The sequence below is a fragment of the Girardinichthys multiradiatus genome, chromosome 10 (genome assembly GCF_021462225.1).
Source record: "Girardinichthys multiradiatus isolate DD_20200921_A chromosome 10, DD_fGirMul_XY1, whole genome shotgun sequence".
Lineage (NCBI taxonomy): Eukaryota > Metazoa > Chordata > Actinopteri > Cyprinodontiformes > Goodeidae > Girardinichthys > Girardinichthys multiradiatus.
This window is the reverse complement of record NC_061803.1, coordinates 32,280,823-32,305,451: the sequence shown is the minus strand read 5'-3', so window position 1 is coordinate 32,305,451 and position 24,629 is coordinate 32,280,823. Positions and strand designations below refer to the sequence as shown.

Sequence of the window (24,629 nt, the reverse complement as noted above, 5' to 3'; positions counted from 1 at the left end):
TTGGCCCTGTCAGCAGTGTTCTATTCACTAATACACTGTCAACCCCTGTGCTACTCAGAGGTGTAAAAATTATTTTAAAAGCAGCTACTGAACATTTTTAGAATATCTGATCAGGTTAAAAAGAAACTGCACAAACTAGAACAGAAAGTATTATTCAGACTGACTGTAGGGAGGTTTATGCTGGGTAAATGAACTCTGTCAAACAGGCAGCCAGCCTACCTTCAAAGCTCTTATTCAGCACTTTGAGGTGATGCAGCAATGATGGCAGAAATCATGGCAGGATGGGACAAACAGAAGAGCTCATGCTTCATTTTGTCCTCATCTGAAACAAGAAAACTGTGATCTTGTGGCTGGTTTGGCAAAAATATAAATCAAAGCACATCCAATCCAAACATTTTTTATTTTAACTTTAAGTTTATTATTTTTAAATCTAAAAACAACAATAAGCCAAAATGAATAAAGTTGAAAAAATCCAAGAGACAGGGGCCTTATTTGTTAAAAAAAAATAACATTTGACATGACTTTTATGTCTTCTCTGGACCAGTGGGACTCATACATCCTGCCCCCTCAGAGACGTTGGTGTGTCAATGTTTTAACAATTCTGGAGCGTTCCTGGTGACATAAGCTGTAAATGCCTATTCTAAAAAGAGAAATTAGCAGCTACTAACCAAATGCATCCATTACCTGATCATCATCAGTGTAAGCACCTCTATAAAAAAGGAAATTTTATATCTGCTTCTCTGGAGAGTTAAGGTGTGTATCAACACAAAGCCAGGATGGAAAGACATCAGCAATGGCTTTAGAAATGCAACTGTTGCCTTAATATGAGAAGGGTAATAAGGCCATTTGAAATGCATCAATGTTTTTCACATGTAGAAAACACGGATGTCAGTTGCCAATATCCACAGGAGTGAATGTCAAAAACACCCAGACAGCTCAACTCAGACTCTACTGGCTCAAAGTTAGCATATTATATTAGAAAAACAGAAAATGGTCACCAGTAGAAAAATATAAATGTAAAGCTCTGTATTACAAGAATGACACCAATAGTTCCGCTTTGATTCCTGGTCAGTCAGAAAAGGAAAACTAAACTAAAAACCAAAAGGCTCTGTTTAGTTTTTCCCACTCTGGCCTCTATTTGTCCCCACTCTGTTTCCCTAAAATGTCCAACATTTGCTGGAGATAGAGATAGCTTAATAAAAGAAATGGAAAAAGACACCACTAGAATCTTTAATAAATGGTGATAATACTTCTCTGAGTTGTGTAGACTAATCATACAAACACCTCCGTTTATGCCTGTTTGTCAAAGTTGTTCCTCTTCACACTAAATCAGCTCTTCAGTGGGGTCCAGTTTTTAGTAGCAGCACTGATTAACTACTTAATCTTTTGAAGTTTAGTGAAAACAGACCAGTTGCCACTGATTTCCATCTATTGACCCATCCAGCGATGTTCAGACATTTGTCCACGTCGCTGTAGAGGTTGGAGAATAAAAGCAAACCAGAAGGTTTTTTTCTACAGGTCATAGACATAAAAAACAGCACATCCTATGAATAGTTACCAGGTTTTACATAAATATTACAGTTTAATGTTTAGCTAAACTCCCACAGCAACATCATACAATAGCTGATTGTGGGAGAAGTGTTATAAATTAAATATTTACTAACACAGTTAATACAAAGTAGAAATACAAGCCATTAAAACTGGTGTATTGTCTGTTTTTTTTTTTTTGCAGCACTAGTGGCCTCTATTTTTCTAATTCTTTGACAGTAGGTTAACAGGAAAGGGGTGGAGAGAGGGGTAAGACATGCAGCAAAGGTCACCTGGGCCGGGAATCTAACCGGCGACAGCTGTGTTGAGGAGTGAAGCCTTTAAATATGGGTCGCCCATTATACCCCTGCAACACCGCTGCGCCCCAACACAGGGCTTTTTACTTATTTTGTTACATTGTTACCTGTAATTTAAATATATCCATGTTATGAATCCACACACAATCAGTTAAGTTGCTGAAATGAAATAAGAAAACCATATATAGAAAAATTGTACTCGTACTCGTTATCTTCTGCTTTATCCCAGGTCAAGTCGCGGGGGCAGCAGACTTGGTAGGGATGCCCTGTCATAGTTCTGACTGCCAACTTGACCCACATGCAGAGAACACTCAGAAACCAAGAACGTTTTAGTTATTTTATTTAAAGACAGGAACGACGGTCCGGTGACAAGGAAGCCAGACTGAACTGTGATGGGGAGGAACAAGGGTAAGTAATAGATAATGGAAACAAAACGTAGTTTGCAGATATGCTTACTGATGGGGCGTCGGTATCCGCCAGGGAGAGAACGTGTCGGGACTGAGTACAGATCCAGAGTGAGGTGCCGACAGGAGCCTGGGAGGTAATCCTTCGAGGAGGGTGGACAATTTTCGCAACTGAAACGGTACTCTGATCTGGTCAGGCTGCCAGCCAAGGTAAGATGTCTGGTGAGGTTCACGGTCCATGGGACTTTCCAAAGATTCTTCTAAACCAAGGTAACAATGCATAGAGCAAGACCTGTGTGGAAGGAGTAGAGTTACTAAGGAGCTTAACTTGAAACCACAAGATTCGAGGAGAGCTGGGTGTAATACCACAGGGGGCAAAACAGTCAGCCGCTGAAGTGCTGGCAGTCCTCCTTCTTATAGCACCGTGGCTGATGACCAGATAGGCTGCACCTGTCAGCCTCCAGATTCCAGGACTCCTGCAACACTGCGACTGTGCACAGAGTCCCTAACCCTAACCCTAGCCCCTGGGCAAGGCACTTAACCTCAAGTTGCCTACCGATCTGCGTGTGAGTGCGATTGGGTAAATGTGGCTCTAGTGTAAAGCACTTTGAGCGGTCTGTATGACTGGAAAGGCGCTACATAAATTCAGTTGATTTACCATTCCATTTACCTAGTGAGGAAACTGATTACTGACATGATTAGCAGTTCAGATCCTGACACGCCCAGACTTCCCTCTAACCAGATTCCTCCTCCAGCTCCTCCCTGGGAAGTCTAAGGTGTTTCCAGTTCAGCTGAGTGACATGGTACCTCATGTCCTGTGCCGTGTCCTGGGTCTCCTCCCAGTGGGATGTGCCTGGAATACCTCCTGGGGGAGGCTTCCAGGAGGCATCAGATACAAATGCCCGAGCCACCTCAACTGAATCATCTCGATGTAGAGGAAGTTCTTTTTCAGCCTAAACAGAAACACAAATTTAAAAACCTGAAAATGTGTATGTGAATATGTATTTAACCCTTTTACAATGAAGCCCATAAAAAGTTCTGGTGAAACCAGTTAATTTCAAGAGTCACATAATTAGTGAAATGAAGTCCACCAGTGTGCAATCCAAGTGTTGCATGATCTGTCAGTATGAGCACACCTTTTCTGAAAGGCCCAGAGGCTGCAGCACCACTAAACAAGAGGCATCACACCATGAAGACCAAGGAGCTCTACAAACAAGTCAGGGACAAAGTTGTTCAAAAGTAAAATAATATAAAAAATATGCAAACTTTTAATGTTTCCTTGGAGCTGTGGTTCCCAATCCCGCTCCTCAAGGCCCCCTTTCCTGCATGCTTTAGGTGTGTCCCTGCTTCGGCACACCTGATTTCAATTGATGGCTGATTAGCAGGCTATTGCTGTACTGCAGTCAGCTGAATCAGGTGCATTAAAGCAGAGAAATATTTAAAGCATGCAGGACAGGTTGTGAACAGTTATGCACACTGACGTTTTCTGTTATTTTGTCCTATTTCTTGTTTGCTACACAATAAAAAAAAAAACCTTTCAAAGTTGTAGGCATGTTCTGTACATTAAATTGTGCAAACTCCCAAACAGTGCAACAAAACATTAAAAATGCCATTAAAAAAGCACAGACCATCTGTATTCCCAGAAGATCTGTGCAAAATGACAAATCCTGACCTTTTATTTAAAGTTAAAAATTCAATCATGTTTAACTGCTTGCTCACTCAATCAGCGCAGATTTAAAACTGCCCAGAGAGATCAGACAAATGATTCCCCTCAGAATACTTTGGAATCAGCAGATATGACCTGGTATGTTTTACAGACAGACCCTGACATAAAACTGAAGCCCTACAGGCATCACTTTCTCAGGCTCCCTCCTCATCCAGATCAGGATGAAGAACTCGATCCAGGATTCATGTACGTTAAAAAGATCTGGTTCCAGCATTTTCTCCATTAAGAGAAGAGCAAATGACAAGAAAAAAATTAAACTGATTAATAATCTTCAACAGGATGGTTGTTCTAACTTATTCAGATAGAAATTCTGGTTCAGACTGTGGGGGAAATATCAAAAACCAAGTACTCATATCTATTGTCTCACAGACAGAATATTCTAGTGGTTCTGATGGGTCTGGCTGATGTAATGTATGCACTCTGTGTTTGCTCAATTCAAGGCCTTGAGATGAATGATTCAAATTTGTAATTACACTCTGACACCGAGTTCAAATTAGACATTTCAGGGTGTCACAGTGAGAAACTGTGATTTGTGCCTTCACTGTGAGGTTAGAATTTTATAGATCACATGATGGGTTTCCAATCTAGACTTGGATAGATTGGAACTAAAACAAGCAAATAAAGATCCATTTGTTTTTCAAATTTATTGGAATCTTCATACTTCCAGCTGATAAGTAAAACAAAAGAAAAGCTAACCAGGAAGAGAGATTTACAATAGAAGAAAGATGCACTACATGAATGAACTGGCTGCCAACATCTTTTAGAATAAATGCCTTTAATTTAAAAGAAGCAAAACAATTACACTTGTGTGTGTGTGTGTGTGTGTGTGCGTGTGTGTGTGTGCGTGTGTGTGTGTGTGTGTGTGTGTGTGTGTGTGTGTGTGTGTGGCTTTGTTGGTGGTTTTATTCAGCAAATCTACATGCTCTGGTCATCAAATAATTTGATGCAGGACTGCCAACTCTCATGCAAAGGCCACAACAACACATCTAAAAAGCGAAGGAAGACTTCCAAGGAAGTTACTGTAATGCTGCAGACAACTGCTACACGTGTTCAGTCACTGCTCTGGCTTCAACCAACCAAAAAAGCCACTATACAGAAATACAAATTCCTATTGGTGATGTTACAGAAGCCATTTATGTAGCTCTATAACTAAAGCCTAATGACTGATGCCTGCATGCCAGCAAGTACAAAATGGTCACTAGAAATCATAGGTCCCAACACACACCTAAGAGCACCTAATCAGACCCTACATGCTGTGAAAGAACAACATTGTTTCTGATATTAAACCGAGCAGGTGTAAGCTATACAGGGATCAAAATAAAGAAGGCCTCCATCTGCTTTAGTCTTGATAGTTAAAAGCTGGTGTTCCACTGAACAAAGCCGCGTTTTCTTTCTCAACATTTGGTATCCAGCATCTCCTTGCCGCTTTGCAGCAAACACAAGCATCTCTGGCTACTTTTCATTGAAAAACCACACTACCTTTGGTTTATTGTTCTGACATTATTCTCCAGAGAGAGCAAGAAACAAAAGCCCCTACAGCTACCAGAACACTGCCAAGTCCTTCTGTACAGCCCAGTGGACTAGGCCACAAAGACGTTTGGATAAATGTTCTTTTCTGAAATGTTTTGATGGTTTTCTGATGTTTCTTGTTTTTCACAGATTCTTTTTAACAAAGGAAAATAAAGAATAGCAGCAACAGCTGTGTCTAAAAAGCAGCTGCTTCCTCGAAAGGAGAAGCTGCAACAGGAGGGAAGATTGCAGTAACAGCAAAAAAGGAACAAAGGATGACAAAGACGTCTAAAGAAAACAGATGATCAGTTGCTGAATATGATAATCAATATCATCCCACTGAGAGGGTTAACAGTCAGAATTTAAGACTTAGCCCAGCTAAATTCAAGTCCTAAGGCCATTTCAGAACTCTTGGAGGGATTTACAAACCAATGTGATGGTGAGGAAAACTAAAGTAAAAACACAAAGGGCTCTGTATCAAACTTATATACCACAGTTCACAATCTACTCTGCAGCAGGTTTATTTCTGTTTGTTCTGTTCATGTTTGTCAGCAGCTGATTCTAATTAGTATGAGGTTTATATCAGAACAATATTCCCTGTAATACAAAAACTAGTCCAACTGTAAAATAGCTGCCTCATTATCTACAAAGGGATGTTGTAGAAAAATGCATTTCATGTTTTTATTCCAAAGGTACTTACGATTAATTATCAATTGGATTTAGGTTTGTACTTTGACTGGGCCATTCTAACACATAATTAAAGCTGCAAGCAGCCTTGAAGGCCCTCGCACCTCAGCGCAACTCGGCCTGTGCAGCGACCGCGGGAGCCTGGCATTGCCTCCTACACACCACACACGATGACACCACTTCACTTCAACACGTCGCCAGTAGGTGGCACTGTGAGCAACATGTTATATGATCTTCGGTTATGCAGAGTTTTGGTATGGCAAAAAGCATTCAAAACTTGGAGTAAATCGGACCTTCCAGATGGAAGCTGCACTGACTTGTTTGTTTGTGGGCGGCGCTAAAACGACATCATCAATTGACCATGTCAACATGTCCATCATTAAGTCATGATCATGTATACTACATTTCAAGTGGATCCGATGATGTATGAGGGAGATATAGCCCTTGAAGTGTCCTAGGGGGCGCTGTTGATCCAAATTCCAATGTAATCCAATAGAGGTGTTTGGGGGCTGGTAAAGATCAACCATATTTATTTTGGAGGGAATCAGACCATGCATGTTTAATTTAGAGCCAAACGTATGGCCATTGCGTGTCATCAGAATTTGCCACGCCGCCACATCCATACCCTCCAGCCATTCCAGTCAGTACAGGCGATTGTCTAAGACCATCATGTTACTTGGGACAGTTTCACATTGATTAGGTGAAGAACATCAAAAATTGACTCTCTAATGGAAAACATGACACTTCCTGTTCTCAGGGGGCGGGGCTTCGATGATGTCAGCATCCGATCAGTGAATATTGTTGAGGGGAGGGCCAGAGGCAGATCAATCCCAAAAGGTTTCAGGTCTCTGTGACTTTTCTTGTAGGAGCTACAGGTCCTTCTCAAAATATTAGCATATTGTGATAAAGTTCATTATTTTCCATAATGTCATGATGAAAATTTAACATTCATATATTTTAGATTCATTGCACACTAACTGAAATATTTCAGGTATTTTATTGTCTTAATACGGATGATTTTGGCATACAGCTAATGAAAACCCAAAATTCCTATCTCACAAAATTAGCATATTTCATTCGACCAATAAAAGAAAAGTGTTTTTAATACAAAAAATGTCAACCTTCAAATAATCATGTACAGTTATGCACTCAATACTTGGTCGGGAATCCTTTGGCAGAAATGACTGCTTCAATGCGGCGTGGCATGGAGGCAATCAGCCTGTGGCACTGCTGAGGTCTTATGGAGGCCCAGGATGCTTCGATAGCGGCCTTTAGCTCATCCAGAGTGTTGGGTCTTGAGTCTCTCAACGTTCTCTTCACAATATCCCACAGATTCTCTATAAAATCTTCATCTCCATAAAGCTTTTCAGCAGATGGAAGCATGAAGTGCTCCAAAATCTCCTGATAGCTAGCTGCATTGACCCTGCCCTTGATAAAACACAGTGGACCAACACCAGCAGCTGACACGGCACCCCAGAGCATCACTGACTGTGGGTACTTGACACTGGACTTCTGGCATTTTGGCATTTCCTTCTCCCCAGTCTTCCTCCAGACTCTGGCACCTTGATTTCCGAATGACATGCAGAATTTGCTTTCATCCAAAAAAAGTACTTTGGACCACTGAGCAACAGTCCAGTGCTGCTTCTCTGTAGCCCAGGTCAGGCGCTTCTGCCGCTGTTTCTGGTTCAAAAGTGGCTTGACCTGGGGAATGCGGCACCTGTAGCCCATTTCCTGCACACGCCTGTGCACGGTGGCTCTGGATGTTTCTACTCCAGACTCAGTCCACTCCTTCCGCGGGTCCCCCAAGGTCTGGAATCGGCCCTTCTCCACAATCTTCCTCAGGGTCCAGTCACCTCTTCTCGTTGTGCAGCGTTTTCTGCCACACTTTTTCCTTCCCACAGACTTCCCACTGAGGTGCCTTGATACAGCACTCTGGGAACAGCCTATTCGTTCAGAAATTTCTTTCTTGCTTGAGGGTGTCAATAGTGGCCTTCTGGACAGCAGTCAGGTCGGCAGTCTTACCCATGATTGGGGTTTTGAGTGATGAACCAGGCCGGGAGTTTTAAAGGCCTCAGGAATCTTTTGCAGGTGTTTAGAGTTAACTTGTTGATTTAGATGATTAGGTTCATAGCTCGTTTAGAGACCCTTTTAATGATATGCTAATTTTGTGAGATAGGAATTTTGGGTTTTCATGAGCTGTATGCCAAAATCATCCGTATTAAGACAGTAAAAGACCTGAAATATTTCAGTTAGTGTGCAATGAATCTAAAATATATGAATGTTAAATTTTCATCATGACATTATGGAAAATAATGAACTTTATCACAATATGCTAATATTTTGAGAAGGACCTGTATATCAATTTCGTCTTTTATGGCGAGAAGTCATATTTTGAGGCTTGGCCACGCCCACACGCTTTCATGTATCAAAAAGCTTTTGATAACTTTTGATCCCCATTGCCTTAAGAGTATACTGAGTGACTTTCAAGTCTCTAAGTCAAAAGCTGTAGGAGGAGTTTGCTCAGATATGCGGGTTAGAAACGCCCAAAACAGGGTCAAAATGGCAACTTCAATCCAAAATTGACGACTTCCTGTTGGGTTTGGACCAACGCTCCAAGATACTTTTTTGTAGGACCTGACAAGTTACATAGGTGTACCAAATTTCAGATTCCCCGGTCAAAGCACGGCTTGGGGCTGATTTTTAAAAATTTTGCTATGGGGCGCTGTGGACGAATTAGGCCACGCCCACCAAATATGTCATCAAATCTCTGTTGTGGACTGGACTAGGATCAATCATATTGAATTTGGTGCAGATCAGGTGATGTATGTGGAAATTAAAGCCAAACGTATGACCATGGCGTGATGTCCAACTTCGCCACGCCACCACAGCCACGCCCTTTCATGAAAAGTTACTGTGCTTCAAACGAAGTTAGACCCACTACTTATCTGTCTTCTGACACACTTTCAAGTTGATTGGGTCAAGAGGGTCAGAGAAGTACCTTTCCAAGTGAAAAAATTTACTTCCTGTTCTGAGGGGACTTGGCTTTGATGATGTCAGTATATGACCCCATAGGATCGTCGGGAACCAGAAGTCGTCCTTCATGCCAACTTTGGTGTGATTTGGCATTTTTTTGGGAAAGTTATTGCATTTTTTCACTTTGAGCGTGAACGCCAAGTTCGTGTCCCGGCCACGCCCCTAAACATGGCCAAAAACTCACGATTTTGATGCCTTAACCGCATATTGACCAAATATGAAGCCAATAGCTCAAAATCCCTAGGAGGAGTTCGTTAAAGTTCGAGGTGAGTAAAAGTGAAAAATGGCCAAAAATTTGCCTTTGATCCAAAATGGCCAACTTCCTGTGCATTTCAGGGCATACCCCCAAGATATTTTTTTCCTTGGTTTGAGGAGGTCTAGCAGTGTGCCAAATTTCAGATCTGTACGGTTCGGCCTAACTCACGTTTGGGGGCATTGCTAAGTGGTTTGGCAACGACATTAAGGAACAAGAATTTTACATGGGGGACAATTTTGGGTAAAATTATATGCGTTTTCGTCCATGGCAAAGTCCCCATGTTGCCCCGCAAAGAGGCAACGGAAAAAACAAACAAACAAAGAAAAATAAGAATTCTTGCAATTACAATAGGCCCTTGCAGTTTTCCTGCTCGGGCCTAAATATGCTCCGATCTAAATCATCACATTGTATCTCTGGCTGTATGTTGCCCTGCTGAAGCAACGGCTTAAGTGAACCTTTGCCTGAGCCTCAAGTTCTTTTCAGCCTTTAACAGCAATTCTTCCAGAAAACTCCTGTATTTAGCTATCTAACTGGATTTTCCATCTACTCTGATCAGCTTCCCTGTCCCAGGCCTTCACCACCATGTTTCACCATGGTGATGGCATCTCACACCATTCTGAGGCTAAAAAGTTTCATTTTGGTAATATCTGACACAGGTGGACTGTTTACTATTTTCTAGTTAATAGACTTTGGAACGTTTTTATTTATACTACTTTGTGTTGGTTTGTCATGTGACGTCTCAATAAAGCACATTGAAATTTGTGTTTTAAACATGCCAAACTGTGACATGGTTTCTGGGGTAGGAATACTTTTGCTCTGTGTCATAATGCAGAACATTAACAGGATGTAAAAATCTATCTACAGTCTTTCATGAATCCTTCCACAAGCACACTCGCACTTAACCTTCAGCGGGAGTTTTCCTGGATTCACCATAAAATCAATTCAGGAGGGAATATCAGAATGAAATGACTATGTAATCTGAAAACGTCACCTCCCTGTGAACCACCCAAGAAATAAAAAAACATAGATATCAGTGTTCCGGTTTGATCAGGAGCCTAGAGGCGGTGAATGTTAATCGCCTCCCTCAACATTACATTCATTTACAGTCCTCAGTCCTCAAAGAATGGCTGACAGGATGTATGGCTGCTTGGGGGCACCGATGTTGCTGCTTCCTGAATTCATAATGACACAAAGCTGAAATGTTCGTATTCTGGCCCAATCAAAGCCCTCAGGTAGGAATCATGTTGGGAACCAATGTGTCACTAACATTCGACAGCATAGGTACACCAGATTTCTTTCTCCACACTTTCTGCCTCTTCATTGTTGACCTAGTTTTATGTATTAGGAAATAAGGAACATTTTGCTTTTAACAAATTCTAAAGTTATTAAATCTAACATCAAGTATACAAAAACACACAAGAAATCCTAAAGTCTAATTACTTATTAAACAATGATAAAAATAATAGAAAACCTCTGTGAGCTGTGTGGGAAAAACTAGTTATATCCTTGCTGCCTCCATGGGATTTAAAAAGCAAAGTAGCAGCCAGCCCCTGCGGATTAAATATACTAATTACATGATCATAAATGTGAGCACCCTACTAAAAGCAGGCATTTTTATGATCTGAAGCATATAGATGTATGATAACATGATATCAAGGTGAAAACACACCAGCGCTGACCTTAAAGAAGCAACTGCTCTACTCAATCAGGTTACGGTTAGAAGGTCATTTTCAATTTATTTATATATGTGTATATTGTACATTGTAAATATGTATATTCTGTAATGCAAAAACAAAACCAAAGAGCAAAGTGTACCGGAGTCAAATTCCTTGTTTGTATGTACGAACTTGGCAATACAACTGATTCTGATTCTGAAACAGAGTGAGGTCCATCATTCTACAGTGAGGAAGTTTATTCCCAAGTGGGAAAAAAACATTTCTCCCTTGACAGCTGACTCGGAGTGGATATCCCAGCAAATTTACCCCAAAAAGACAGCAAGCAACGAGCGAGCCAGCAGACTCTGCAGGCCTCAGAATTTAAAATTTTCATGACAGGAAAATTCAGCCTGCTGAACACAGTGGTGGATCTAGAAAATTTTACATGCGGGGGCAAAGGAGGCGCAAAAGGTCTTGGAGGCAGGTTGGGAATGTTGGACCTCTTCATTGAAATTCATTGATTTAAAAAAAATATATAATGACAATTAGAATTAGTTTTCACTGGGTTTCTGCATTGTAGAATTTGCTTTTATTATAACATAAAATTAAAACATAAATTGGCTACATCTATAAAACCTTGACTATCTAACTTCACAACACATCTGTAGACCTGAGCAGATATGTTTTTCAACGAAACATCTAATAGCTCTGCACTATAATTTATATCCAGAATAAATCCATACCAGGCGGCCCAGCTGGATGGGCTGGATTCCCTGAATCTGTGCCTTCCTTCTCTCCTACAATGGTTTTCTTCTTCTCTCTCTCTGACTGAAATCTTGTCATCTTCAATGCTTACGCTAACATCACTTTTCTCATCTTCACTCATTTTTTTAACTGTTGAACTTTCAGTGGCCTCCTTCACCTGTGACCCTCCTGGTCTCCTTCCTCAGATCTCAGTCTCTTCCTTCCTTCCTCAGATCTCAGTCTCTTCTTCCTTCTCATCCCTTACTTTTTGCCAAAGAAACTGGAAATGTCTCCACTTTTATTTCCTGTTCATTGTGATCTGCAATATGCATGCATTTAGAAAAATTGCCCATTTAGTACCACAAGAAGTCTATAACAATATGAAATCAGAAATGATCACATTGACCCAGGTCACACAAGCAGTTATATTTAGAAATCTTATTCTCATGGCAGCCAATTTATTATTTATCTGACCGACCGGATGTGACGTGGTTTAATTGTGCCTCATTGCTGTGATATTGACCATATAGAGCCGTCAGTGAAACTGCAGCCCCTAAAAAAAAGCAAACCTTAACATTTGGTTTCATAGCTAAACTTTTCATTAACTGTTATGTTTATTGTAAGCTAAACTATCAGGGGAAATATGGTAACACTCTTACAAATCACACACAAGTGAGTCATTGTTGTCAAATGATTAATAAACATATTACACCGTGAACGTCGGTAGCTTCAGCAGACATTTCATTCAGTGTGAACTTAACTTTCTTTATTGTTGTGTTAAAACATCACCTGGACAAACTGACTTTACCTGCAAAAACCTGAACACCTCGGTTGCTCCACTCTACTGAGCTGCAGACAGACTGCCGCGTTAATGTGCCTGACATACGGTGTTTAATGCAGGGCGGTAACTAAGTTTTTCAGGGACCTTAGATTATATCAACGATTATATATTTTTGGTAAATTAATGTTTAATTTGAAGGCTGTAGGAGGCTTTTAGACAAACAAGCAATTAGTAATTAGAAGTATTTTAAGGACATATAAGTAGGGGGCAGCTGGGAGGGCAAACTTTACAGCAGGGGGCAGTTGTCCCCCTTTAGATCTGCCCCCGGCTGAAAATTAAGGGACACTGCAGAGTCAAACATATTCTCAGTGACGTCACCAACCCATCACCATACACAACATCGATGATATGCTCAGAGCTTTCTTGTGCATTATTTACCAAGGCATGGTAAAGTACAGTGGGGAGAACAAGTACTTGATACACCTCTGATTTTGCAGGTTTTCCCACATGAAAAGCATGTAGAAGTCTTTATTTTGTATCATAAGTACTCTTCAATTGTGAGTGATGGAATCTAAAAAACAAAATCCAGAAAATCACATTGTGGGATTTTTATGTAATTAATTTGCATTTTATTGCGTAAGTATTTGATACATCAGAAAACAAAACTTAATATTTGGTACAGAAACCTTTGTTTGCAATAACAGATATCAGACGTTTCCAGTAGTTCTTGATGAGGTTTGCACACACTGCAGCAGGAATTTTGGACCACTCCTCTGTAAAGATCTTCTCCAGATCCTTCAGGTTTCGGGGCTGTTGCTGGGCAACACAGACTTTCAGCTCCCTCCAAAGATTTTTGATTGTGTTCAGGTCTGGAGATTGGCTAGGCCACTCCACGACCTTGAGATGCTTCTTACGGAGCCACTCCTTAGTTACCCTGGTTGTGTGCTTCGGGTCATTCTCATGCTGAAGACTCAGCCCGACCCATCTTCAATTCCCTTACTGACAGAAGGAGGTTGTTGGCCAAGATCTCCCGATACATGGCCCCATCCATCCTCCCCTAAATACCGGTGCAGTCGTCTTGTCTCCTTTGCAGAAAAGCATCCCCAAAGAATGAAGTTTCCACCTCCATGCTTCGTGGTAGGGATGGTGTTCTTGGGGTTGTACTTATCCTTCTTCTTCCTTCAAACACGGCGAGTCGAGTTTCGACCAGAATACATTAGCAAACTTCAGACCTTCTTATAATTGAGCCAACAGTTGTTGCCTTCTCTCCAAGCTGCTTGGCTATTTTCCTGTAGCCCATCCCAGCCTTGTGCAGATCTACCATTTTATCCTTGATGTCCTTACACAGCTCTCTGGTCTTGGCCATTGTGGAGAGGTTGCAGTTTGTTTGATTGAGTGTGTGGACAGGTGTCTTTTATACAGATAAGTTCAAACAGGTCCAGTTGATACAGGTAATGAGTGGAGAACAGGAGGGCTTCTCAAAGAAGAATTAACAGGACTGTGAGAGCCGGGATTCTTACTGGCTGGCAGGTGATCAAATACTTCTGTCAGGCAATAAAATGTAAATTAATTACTTAAAAATCACACAATGCGATTTGCTTGATTTTTGTCAGATTCCATCACTCACAGTTGAAGAGTACCCATGATACAAAATAAAGACTTCTACATGCTTTGCAGGTGGGAAAACCTGCTAAATCTGCAGTGTATAAAATACTTGTTCTCCACACTGTATGCAGACACTGTGGCTGAGGCACATCAACATCATGGTAGCAACCTTTGGGACATGAGAGAGCTGAAAGTCTTCATTGGCTTCTTGTAAATTCGAGGAGCACAGGGAGCAAAAATATGGACTTGGACAGTCTCTGTTTTGAAAAACAGGGCTTCCAGTTTTTCAAGAATCTGGATGTGCTCAAGAAATAGGTTCTCAATTTTAATAAAAAGGAAACCTGACATACGTGACTGGTGGAATACAGGTTTGGACTGATCTCTGATACCTGTACCAAGTTTGTTGAAAACTTTATTGCCTGCTAATAGTCAAATGCCAACATCAGCACTGGCGAGCAGTTTTTTTCCCCATCAAGTCCAGGTTCAAATTTGTATAGCAAATAGTCATTACAAATCAGGGGTCAAATTTTAAATGGAAGCGTATGTTGAGTACGAATACATGCTGACTGGGGCTCCAAATTTAGAGGAGGAAATGCGGAGTAGAGGTCAGCTCCTTGGAGAGAATGGGGTTTTGAAACTGGAAGAGCCATTCATGTGGAAGAAATGTCACCACCGATAGTTTCTTCACCTCTCTAAAGATGGCTACCATCTTGCAGGGCAAGATGACCAGCCATTTGGGCACTCTTGGGAGAACAAAGTGTGAGTTACCTCCCTCCAACAAACAGCAAGTGGAACTATTCTCTACAAGGATGCTGAAATGTGGATATGCAACGCTAAGAATTTATCAGGAAAAGCCCCGTAAAAATGCAGGAATACATGCCCATGTTCTCTTCCAGAAGTGCACTGGCACCCTGTTGATCTGTTGTAAATAGTTTTATTAGCCTGATTGTAAGTAGTTCAAATAGTTATAGTGATAATAATAGATCTAGTTATAATAGTTATAGTTTGAAAAGTATAAATATTCTTGCTTTCAAAGCTTCTTTTACTGACTTTTGACATCCAGTTTGTGTGTTCATCATGCCATATTTGTTGATTACTGTTTATTACATAACTTTTTGCTAAATTAACATTGATGTTTAGATTTTGTTTTTGTGATAAAGGAAGCTAAAATTGTTGATTTCAAGTTGTATATTTTGTTAGATTTCTCAATGCAAGTAAAATCTTAAAGCATGATTAAATTTTGCCTATTAAATAAAAAAAAAAAGGTTTTATTTTGGTTTGTAAACCATTGTTTGGCTAACAAAATGTAGTATTATCATAGTTGTAAAATTACAAGGTGAATTAAATGAGGTTTAAATGCAGCATTCAAAATGACCGCTTGAGGTTGTTCCAGTAATTATAGTATAGTGGCCTTCCGACTGTTAAGAAATCCATGCATAAAACATTTCTGAACATAAATAGCTTTATTTTCTATTTTCTAACAATGTCATCTGTAGACTAAAGTTTTTCAGATCAGTCTAATGTCATATAGATTTTCTACACAGGTTATGGTTGGAAAGTGAGATGTGTGTATCTGTACGTAGATGGTCTAAGGGTCCATATTCTCTGAAGAGGATATCGGTCTTGGGTTACTATGCCAGAGGTTACCAATCCCTCACAACGAGATTCTCCTGAGTGGATAAAAAGCAGTTTAGATGGAGGCTGCCTTTTTGAGACAGATTTTGTATTGTCTTGGAGAGGAAGTGATGCCTTGAAGGTGGGAGGCTCAGACCCTGGTGCAGGTGCAGTGAGAGGAAGGAATATCCCTGTGGCTTCACCAAGACAGCCAACATGAATCAAAGCTGCTCTGGTTACTGGCAGCACTGATAAAAAATAAAATTGGACTTTTATTACTTTTATGTGACACCTGAAAAGATTTCATCAAAACATCACACCTAATAAGATGCTCTTCAACTCTGCATGGTTTAAAGTTTCAGAGGACCACAACGGTGGATTATCAAGTTCAGCGCTTCACAAGCTCAGAGAATTTAAGATCAGTTTTTTTTTTTTTTTTTACTTTTGTTTGTTTTTTGATACAAACAGATTTCCAACCATTACCATCAGAAAAAAATCTGAGTTTTACTTTAGAAATAAAACCCTAAATCAAGAACACTTCAACTGATTAATGTAACTGTCAAGAAATGTTATATATTGACTTTAGAGATTGACGTGACTTTTTTCAGTGCTGACTAAGTCATGACCCACCTTTCTAAAATTAGAAACACACCGATGATGTCCAGTGCATGGCAAAAAGTATATATATTTTCATTATATCTAGTAACTAAAAACAACACCAGTAGTGTCTGTCATCAAGCCACCATAATGATGAAAACCCAAGAGATCCTTCTGGTTTTCTCTTCAAAGCATCACCTGATGCATTTTGGCCTCTAGCTCAGTGGATCTCAAAACCTTTTAGGCTGAGTCCTCCTTTAGAGAAACAACATTGCCCAACAATCTTAACGAACAAATTCTTGTCATTTTGCCTTACTCATTGTCTGACATAAATAAATAAAACAACATTCGTAATGTTTTAAGAACCATTAAGTTAATTTGTGCCGTAAAATCCAAATAATTCTTAAAACTCAATATTTTGTTTTAAAGATTTTATTCAAATTGTCATCAATACTGCCAGTTATTTTCCCCTTTTTTTATCATCACATAACTCTCAGACACCCAGAATGTCTTCTGTATTCCACTATATCATTAATGAAATATTCTCAGTGAATACTTCGTTTTGTACAAAGCTGAATATCCTGACAACAAAATCACACAAAAATCATCAATGGAAATCAAATTCATTAACCAATGGAGGCCTGGATTTGGAATCACACACAAAATTAAAGTGGAAAAACACACTACTGGTTGATCTAACTTTGATGTAATGTCCTTAAAACAAGTCAAAATGAGGCTCAGTATTGTGTTTGGCCTCCACGTGCCTGTTTTCCCCTCCATGTAAAATTTTGTTTTGAAGTGATCCAAAGAGAGAAATCATCTAATGACCTAAAACATCTACCAACTCCCTTCCATGGAACAACCTTTAGGCTGGTTCCAACATATGTATTACAGATGTTTCCCTGTCAGAGGAGCTGAGAAAAGACATGGTTACATGTTACATGATCCTTCATAGGCGTGGGGTTGGTGGCGCAGAGGTTTAAGTATGCAACCCATGTATGAAGGCCTTAGTTCTTGACGAAGGGTGTTGTGGGATCGAATCCCAGCAGTGTCTTCTGCACACCATTTCCCTGCTCTATCCACCATTTCCTATCTGCTTCTAGTTGAAAAATAATAAAAGCCACTACTGCTGCAAAGAACATTAAAAAATAAAATCAGTCAACAATACTCTAAATTGTAATTATAATTTTTTGTTCTTCATCTATTTATAATAAGACCGGCCAGGAAGTGAGAAACACAAGGGCAGATGCTTGGCCTCCTTCAGATAATCGCTGTATGTAGTTGCTATTTTCATTTTCTGTTTCTCTACGTAATCACTAGCATATGTTCATGTGATTAAGGATAAGTTAATTCTCGATGCTATTAGCAAATACTTGCAATAGAGTAATTCTATTTCAGTTAAAACGTTTTTATATCAATCTCATTCTTTTCTGTAAAGTATGCAATATGGTATCAATGACTAAGAAAAAGAATATACCCTGCAGAGTGATTGATACAAGAATGATATATTTTATCTAGTGCGACTGATAAGAATTTTAATAAATAATAAATGCTACATACATGGTATGTAGGGAAAAAATGCTATTCTATACGTAAAATCTTTAATGGTAAATAGCTGAAATTATATGCTTTCTATTTTGTTAAAAAATGCAATGCATAAAATGCTTTTGATTAAATGCATGTGCATCAGTTGCAAGGTCAATAAGAGAACATGGGAAATAACCTTAGACTTCAACATCACGATGAGCTCCTTACTCAGACCTCATCACTTAATAGTAACATATGTTTCTGCTGTATTTATGAAAGACCTGACATGTTAAATAGACAAAGTCAAATACCTGTTTTTAGAACTCCTAAACTGTTTTTTTACCTCTCTTATAGATGACTCTATTTTGTTAGAGTTTTAGATTGACAAAATAAATTAGTGTCATATATAATTCTCATATTGATCAAGCAAATAATTGTTCAAGTTGAGAGAAAAGTTTGAAACTTATGCTTTTCTCATCCAGTAAACCATTTTGGATTGGAAAATGCATTTTTTAGGCCCTTTTACTGTATCAATTTTCAAGATTGTCAGAGAAAAATAAAGTCAGACATGTTTATATAAATTTCAAATAGTTTAAGGGTTGTTGCGTGTTTTCTGTATCATAGATACTTCGCTGTGTTATCTCAGTTGTTCTTTTTTAACCCTCAAACTAACAAAAAATTAAGCAAAAGCAGAGCTAAATATCCAAGCACGAATCTTAAAATGCACCTGAAGAAAGGTTTGTCACACCCTGGAAAGAAAACGTGCAAAGCGTTATTTTGGTTGACATAAGCTGCCTCGAGTGAACCCACACTGATGGAGACAGGTTTTATTAGCAGCATCTTTCAGCATGACACACACACCCACAGGAGGATTTTTGCAGCTCAGTTTATGAAGCATTCAGTCTGTTAAGTCACCTATGACCTCTGAGGAACAAGAGAGGAAAATCTCTTCCTGACAGCAGGTTGCTGCAGGACAAAACCTGTCTTCAGCAGAAAGGAAGAATTTTACTGAGGACAATCATTGATTTTATTGATTTCAGCAACACACTGGGAAATCACAACATCACCCAGAGCCTGACCAGATATTACAAACAAGAATTTGCTGTGATTGAAGGTGCTGTGAGATTAATGCTGAACCTTGCAAAGGCATTTACACCACTGGAACTTGTCCAGATGTAATATTACAAATTGTGTTTTATTTGGATATTATGTGATAGACCAACAAAGCAATGCATGAGGAAGAAACAAATATACCTGTTTTTCATAATTTTGTTCATAATATTTGTAACTAAGATGGCGCCGCTGATGGCAGCTTCAGAGCTTTGCTCTCTGGTAATTCTGTGTGTTTTTGTAGCGCATTCTGCCACCATTCGATGGTCTCTTTCAGCAAAACGAACTTCTAAGGATCAGACAGTCTTCTCTGGGCATTTTTTCGCCATCATTCATTGACACCAGCTTCACAGAGATCCTGGCCAGTGGAGCGTTGGCTCTGTATGGGCTATACTGCTGGAGACGGCAGAGAGGGAAGACATCTGGCATGTTCGTTAACTCCAACAGGGGACTACGCGCACCGTTGCTTTCAATCCACCTGGCAAATGTACGTTTCCTGATCAACAAGATGGACAAACTGCTTCTCCTCACCTGTAAAAATTCTGATCTCCGCAGATCTGCCGCCCTCTGTTTTACCGAAACCTGGCTGAGTGAGAACACCCCGGACTGCGGACTTTGGATACTGGGTTTCAGCTGTTTAGAACGCACCTCAACACAAACTTATTGGGGAAAAAGCAAGGAGGTGAAATCTGCTTTTATATAAACGAAGTTTGGTGCAGAGATATCAAAGTGTTGAAGATGATACATAGTCCTGACCTGGAGTCATTTCTCATAAACTGTAAACAGTTTTATTCACAGAGGGGGTTCTCCTCATTTGTACTGGTTGGCACTAACATACTTCCTCAAGGCTCCACTTCAGATGCTGAAAAACAACTAGCTGAGCTGATAACAGACGTGTTGAAAAAACATCCAGATTGTCTCATCATTGTTCTTGATTTTAACAGTGCAAACCTCTCCAATGAACATCCCAAATACAGACAGCATCATGCTGTCACCAGGGCTGCTTTGAGACTTTCTGGCCACTCTCTGGTCCATCTCATCCCAACCTACAGGCAGAAATCAAAAGCTTCCAACCCAGTGGTTTGGACTGTTAAGAAGTGGGCTGATGAGTCAAAGCAGATGTTACAGGTCTGCTTTGACTGCACAGATTGGACTGTTTTTAAAACTTCAGCCACTGATTTAAACCAACTTACTGAGGTAGTGACATCATACATCAGGTTCTGTGAGGACATGTGTGCAGACCAAGACCTTCTGGACATACAATAACAATAAACCTTGGTTCACTCCTCATCTGAGGTAGCTGCATAGGGATAAGGAAGCAGTCCAGGAACAAACTGACCAAGGAGATCAAAGCAGCAAAGAGAAGCTACGGTGAGAAGTGTTATGGATGTGTGTAAAATGTCACAACATATTTTGTGCAACCGTGTGGAATCTGCAATCGGTTTAATACAAAGGTTTCATTAAAAGCAGGACTGAGCAGCGTTCCACTCCACAGTGCTCCATGGAAGCAAATTATGATTGATTTCACTAACATGGGAGCAGAACACAAAACTGAAGGAAAAAGTTCCTTCTTAAAAGGGAAAGACCAGGAAATCACACCACGTGAGTACCTGAAATCATGAGATCTGACGATGGCACTCATTTTCCCCAATAAAGATCCAGGGGAAGTTGAAAGGTGAATGGGAGTAAAACGTAAATTGGTTAAGTTTTCAAACCAGCGTCTCATAGGTTAGTATGGAGAGCTAACAGAACTATGTACACAAAAAGAAAAATTGGCTAAAGTCTGCAGACACAAAATTAACCTGGATTTAAGATCTAACTAGGTTTATTTAATCTGAGATCCTCTCCAAATGCAACAATATATGTCAGTCTACATGAGATACTAACAAAACTTCACCCACTGGTATTATATAAAGATCTGAGTGAATATGTGAAACAACTGACTAATAATATGATGAGTGTTATTCAACAGGTGATGCTCATCCAGGAGGGAGACAGTAGGATTCAGTGTTCCCAGGAAATGCAGCTCATTTATTAATCATTTTTTCTCCTACAGGTGAAAGCCGCAGAAATAACATCACACTGTGTGGAAGTTTTGCTGACTAATCATAGGCTGGATCTATGAAACATTATGATCACAGACCAAATGACCCAAGACCAAAAGACCAAGGTTCTGACTGACTTATGAACCTCACCGACCTGACAATGATAATATGACACTTCTCCAGACTGGACGGACCTGACAGACAACACTTTCAAGGTGGACCCCACTAAGACCACTTTATTGATCCTTGGTGGACACAAAAGAATTGAAGCATTCAAAACAGACCTAGTGGAAACAAAAAGGGTTATGAGGAAACAATGTGTATTTTGAGAATATATAAGGAAAATGATATTCAGTTTTTTGTAAATGAAATTCCTCTGACAGAGAAGTAAGTAAGTAAGTAAGTAAATGTATTTGTATAACACATTTCAGCGGCAGGGCAATTCAAAGTGCTTTACATGATAAAAACATAAAATCATTAAAAACATCAATCAAGTACACAGCAAATCAGTCATCACACAAATTCATAAAAACCATCAAGCGGACATTTATGACAGTCATGGGGAAAAGTTGTAATCATGTGTAAGAAGATATTTTGTTTAGACTAGTTTTTCATCTGGATTTGTTTGCAGACTACTAATCAAAGGCAGCTCTAAACAGGTCAGTTTTCCGCCTTGATTTAAAGGAATTTATTGTTTCAGCTGTTTTGCAGTTTTCTGGGAGTTTGTTCCAGAGGAAAGGTGCATAAAAACAGCTAAAGAAAAGTTTCTCACATGGAGACGCTTCTGCTGTTTGGAATGGTTTGAAAAACCTGACTGCCGACAGGAACCATTCAACCAACCCTGAGCAGAATCTTCCCCTCGCAAATCAGTTGAATGGCTTCTACTGCAGGTATGAAAAGTAGCAGTTCACAGCTTAACCCAACTCCTCCATATCCCATTCAGACACAAATTCTTGCCATACACCAACAGCCCCCTGAACTTCAGACCCTTTGCCTGCACTTAGGATCTCAGAGGAAGATGTAAAATGGTTCTTTCAGCGCCTGAAAACAAAGAAGGACTCAGGACCTGATAATGTCTCCCCATCATGCCTGAAAGCCTGCGCCGACCAACTGGCATCCATCTTCACTGAGATCTTCAACAAGTCACTGGAGCTGTGTGAGGTTCCCTCCTGCTTCAAATGCTCCACCATCATCCCAGTCCCAGTTGGGACTACACTTCATCCTGCAACACCTCGACCACCCAGGGATGTATACCAGGATCCTGTTTGTGGACTTCAGCTCAGCCTTCAACACTATCAACACAGACATCCTCCACCAGAAGCTCATCCAGCTCAAAGTCCTGGCCTCCACCTGTCAGTGGATCACCAGCTTCCTGAAGGAATGGCAGCAGCAGGTGAGGCTGGGGAGAATCTTCTCCTGCACAAGAACCATCAGCACTGGCATTTTAAAGGTTTGTTTTACCAAGGAAAATGTGTTTATGTTTTATGCAACTTCTATCTATTATTGGAGTGCACTAAATGCACTCCAGTTTCTAACTAGTCTTGCTGAATTATCCTATTCAGCTCATAGGTTATCATGCTGGTCTTGTTACGTTACAAATGTTATTTATAACTCACACTCACACTCTGACTGTTACTGATCTCACAGGCTCACAGCCTGCTCATAGCTTCACGGGACTTTTGACTATGTGTTTTTAAGTTTTACCACATCTGTAATCTGGTTTTATTGAGACAGAACTCAAATAAAACACAGCATTCAAACCTTTGTGTTTTTTGCCCGGTCTTAGCTTTCTGACTCTAGAATACAATACACAACCTAGGGACTTTAACCCTATCTGAGGACTCTAATCTTCTGTTCTTTATAGTTTCCCACACTAAGGGACTTCAACCCAGCAAAATCATGAATTCTCGTCAGAAAACGTGGAGTTGCCAAACTCAGGAAACAGAATTTGTAGTATCTTCCAACTACGAGACTCATACCCTTATTTCACTGGGACTCTAACCCTTTTACAGTACCATAATGCATTACTTTACACGTGTTAAATTTAGCAGAACATTTCACTTACTCAGACATCTGACACCAAGAATTTATGCCTATCAACAATGCCAAAAGTGCGGAGTTCGTTTAAACAGGTTTCTGCTTACCTCGTAAGAAGAAGTGCGGGGGTACCCCGGTGTCAGACGTCTTTTGGTGAAGTTCTGATTTAGCCGAAAGTCCTCGCTTTTCCCAAATCACGACAGGGTCACCAAAAATGTTGGAGTTATCCCTAAACTCCTGCATGATCGTTTGTTTGGTAAAGCTAAGACCTCCTATACTGTTATTAATAAAAAAACAAAGTAATAAAAGAAACATGGAGACTGCAGTCTTTAGATGCCTGTACAGGGAGAAGATCGCCCGAATCCTTCTGAAACTTCCGAAACTTCTGATTACTTCCCCAAGAACAGCATTCTTTATTCAAAAGCCAGGCGTATACTTGTACATGAAAAAACATACATTTTAATCGACTGTCTGATTTCATATCTGGAGCTGTCTAACACCCATTCAGCTGACTTTTCGACACTTCCTGTTTTTCTATTTTGACCTTTATTTACATATGTAGAAATATAAAAATATCTGTTGTCACTGGGCAGAAGTCTTGCATATAAAAATATCTTGTTGTCACTGGGCAGAAGTAAGTCTTACATACAGAAATATCTTGTTATCACTGGGCAGAAGTTATCTAAGTCAAACACACACAGGAGCCTGTTAGCAGACCTCCTCTAAATTACACAATACATTTTATTTCACACATTATTAAACATACTTAAGCATAGCCATACCAATCCTATAAGCATAGCATGAATATTTTCCAACACACCACTGTTATTGGACTGATCCAGGACAGTGATGATTCTGCATACAAAAAGGAGGTGGATCGGCTGGTACACTGTTGTGGTCAGAACCACCTGAAACTTAACCCACTCAAGACTGTGGAGATGATGGTGGACTTTCAGAGAACAGCCACAACACACACACAAAAAGCAGGTTTGCTGATGATGAATACTTTTTCACATCATGATGATGATGCATCTATCCGCTGAACAAACTTGTGTTTCACAAAGCAAAGATTAACTTAATGAAACAGTCAGCAATGCATTCCGTTTCTCTTTCTAACAGAAACTTTATGGACTAAACTGAAAAAACAAAAATTTGTGCAGGCCAGGTTTCATCCTGCAGAGCTGATATTTCTGCTGCCATAGGAGTATGTTATTCATTTAATTATTTTTCTCCATCATTGAGACACATTTTGATGAACTGAATTTGACTGCATTGTTCAATTGTTAGGATTAATTGGAATGTATGTACCTGACTTGTGTGAAGTGCCTTGAGACGACATGTGTTGTGAATTGGCGCTATATAAATAAACTGGATTGAATTGAATTGAACTACATAACCATTTCTATTGTTTTAAGAAATAGTTGTCAAACTTAACATTCTCAGTGGTTTCATGAA

At 39.9% G+C, this 24,629-nt stretch overlaps 1 protein-coding gene across 1 annotated transcript; it reads right to left on the bottom strand.

The window, feature by feature from the left end:
• Window positions 1–2,167: 2,167 nt before the first annotated feature.
• LOC124875454 lies at window positions 2,168–4,188 on the bottom strand. Its single transcript, XM_047377627.1, has 5 exons — window positions 4,064–4,188; window positions 3,515–3,605; window positions 3,056–3,201; window positions 2,301–2,540; window positions 2,168–2,231 (listed from the first exon to the last, which is right to left on the bottom strand). Exons 1-5 carry the CDS (start codon window positions 4,186–4,188, stop codon window positions 2,183–2,185), a joined length of 651 nt encoding a protein of 216 aa, XP_047233583.1. The 3' UTR covers window positions 2,168–2,182.
• Between the last annotated feature and the right edge of the window lie 20,441 nt (window positions 4,189–24,629).

Coding starts and splice junctions, on each gene's coding strand:
- LOC124875454 (XM_047377627.1), bottom strand. CDS start 4,188: ATGCTGGAACCAGATCTTTTTAACGTACATGAATCCTGGATCGAGTTC. Junction 3,606..4,063: donor TTTTATGTCAGGGTCTGTCT/GTAAAACATACC, acceptor AATTGAAATCAG/GTGTGCCGAAGCAGGGACAC. Junction 2,541..3,055: donor GACACGGCACAGGACATGAG/GTACCATGTCAC, acceptor CCTTCCACACAG/GTCTTGCTCTATGCATTGTT.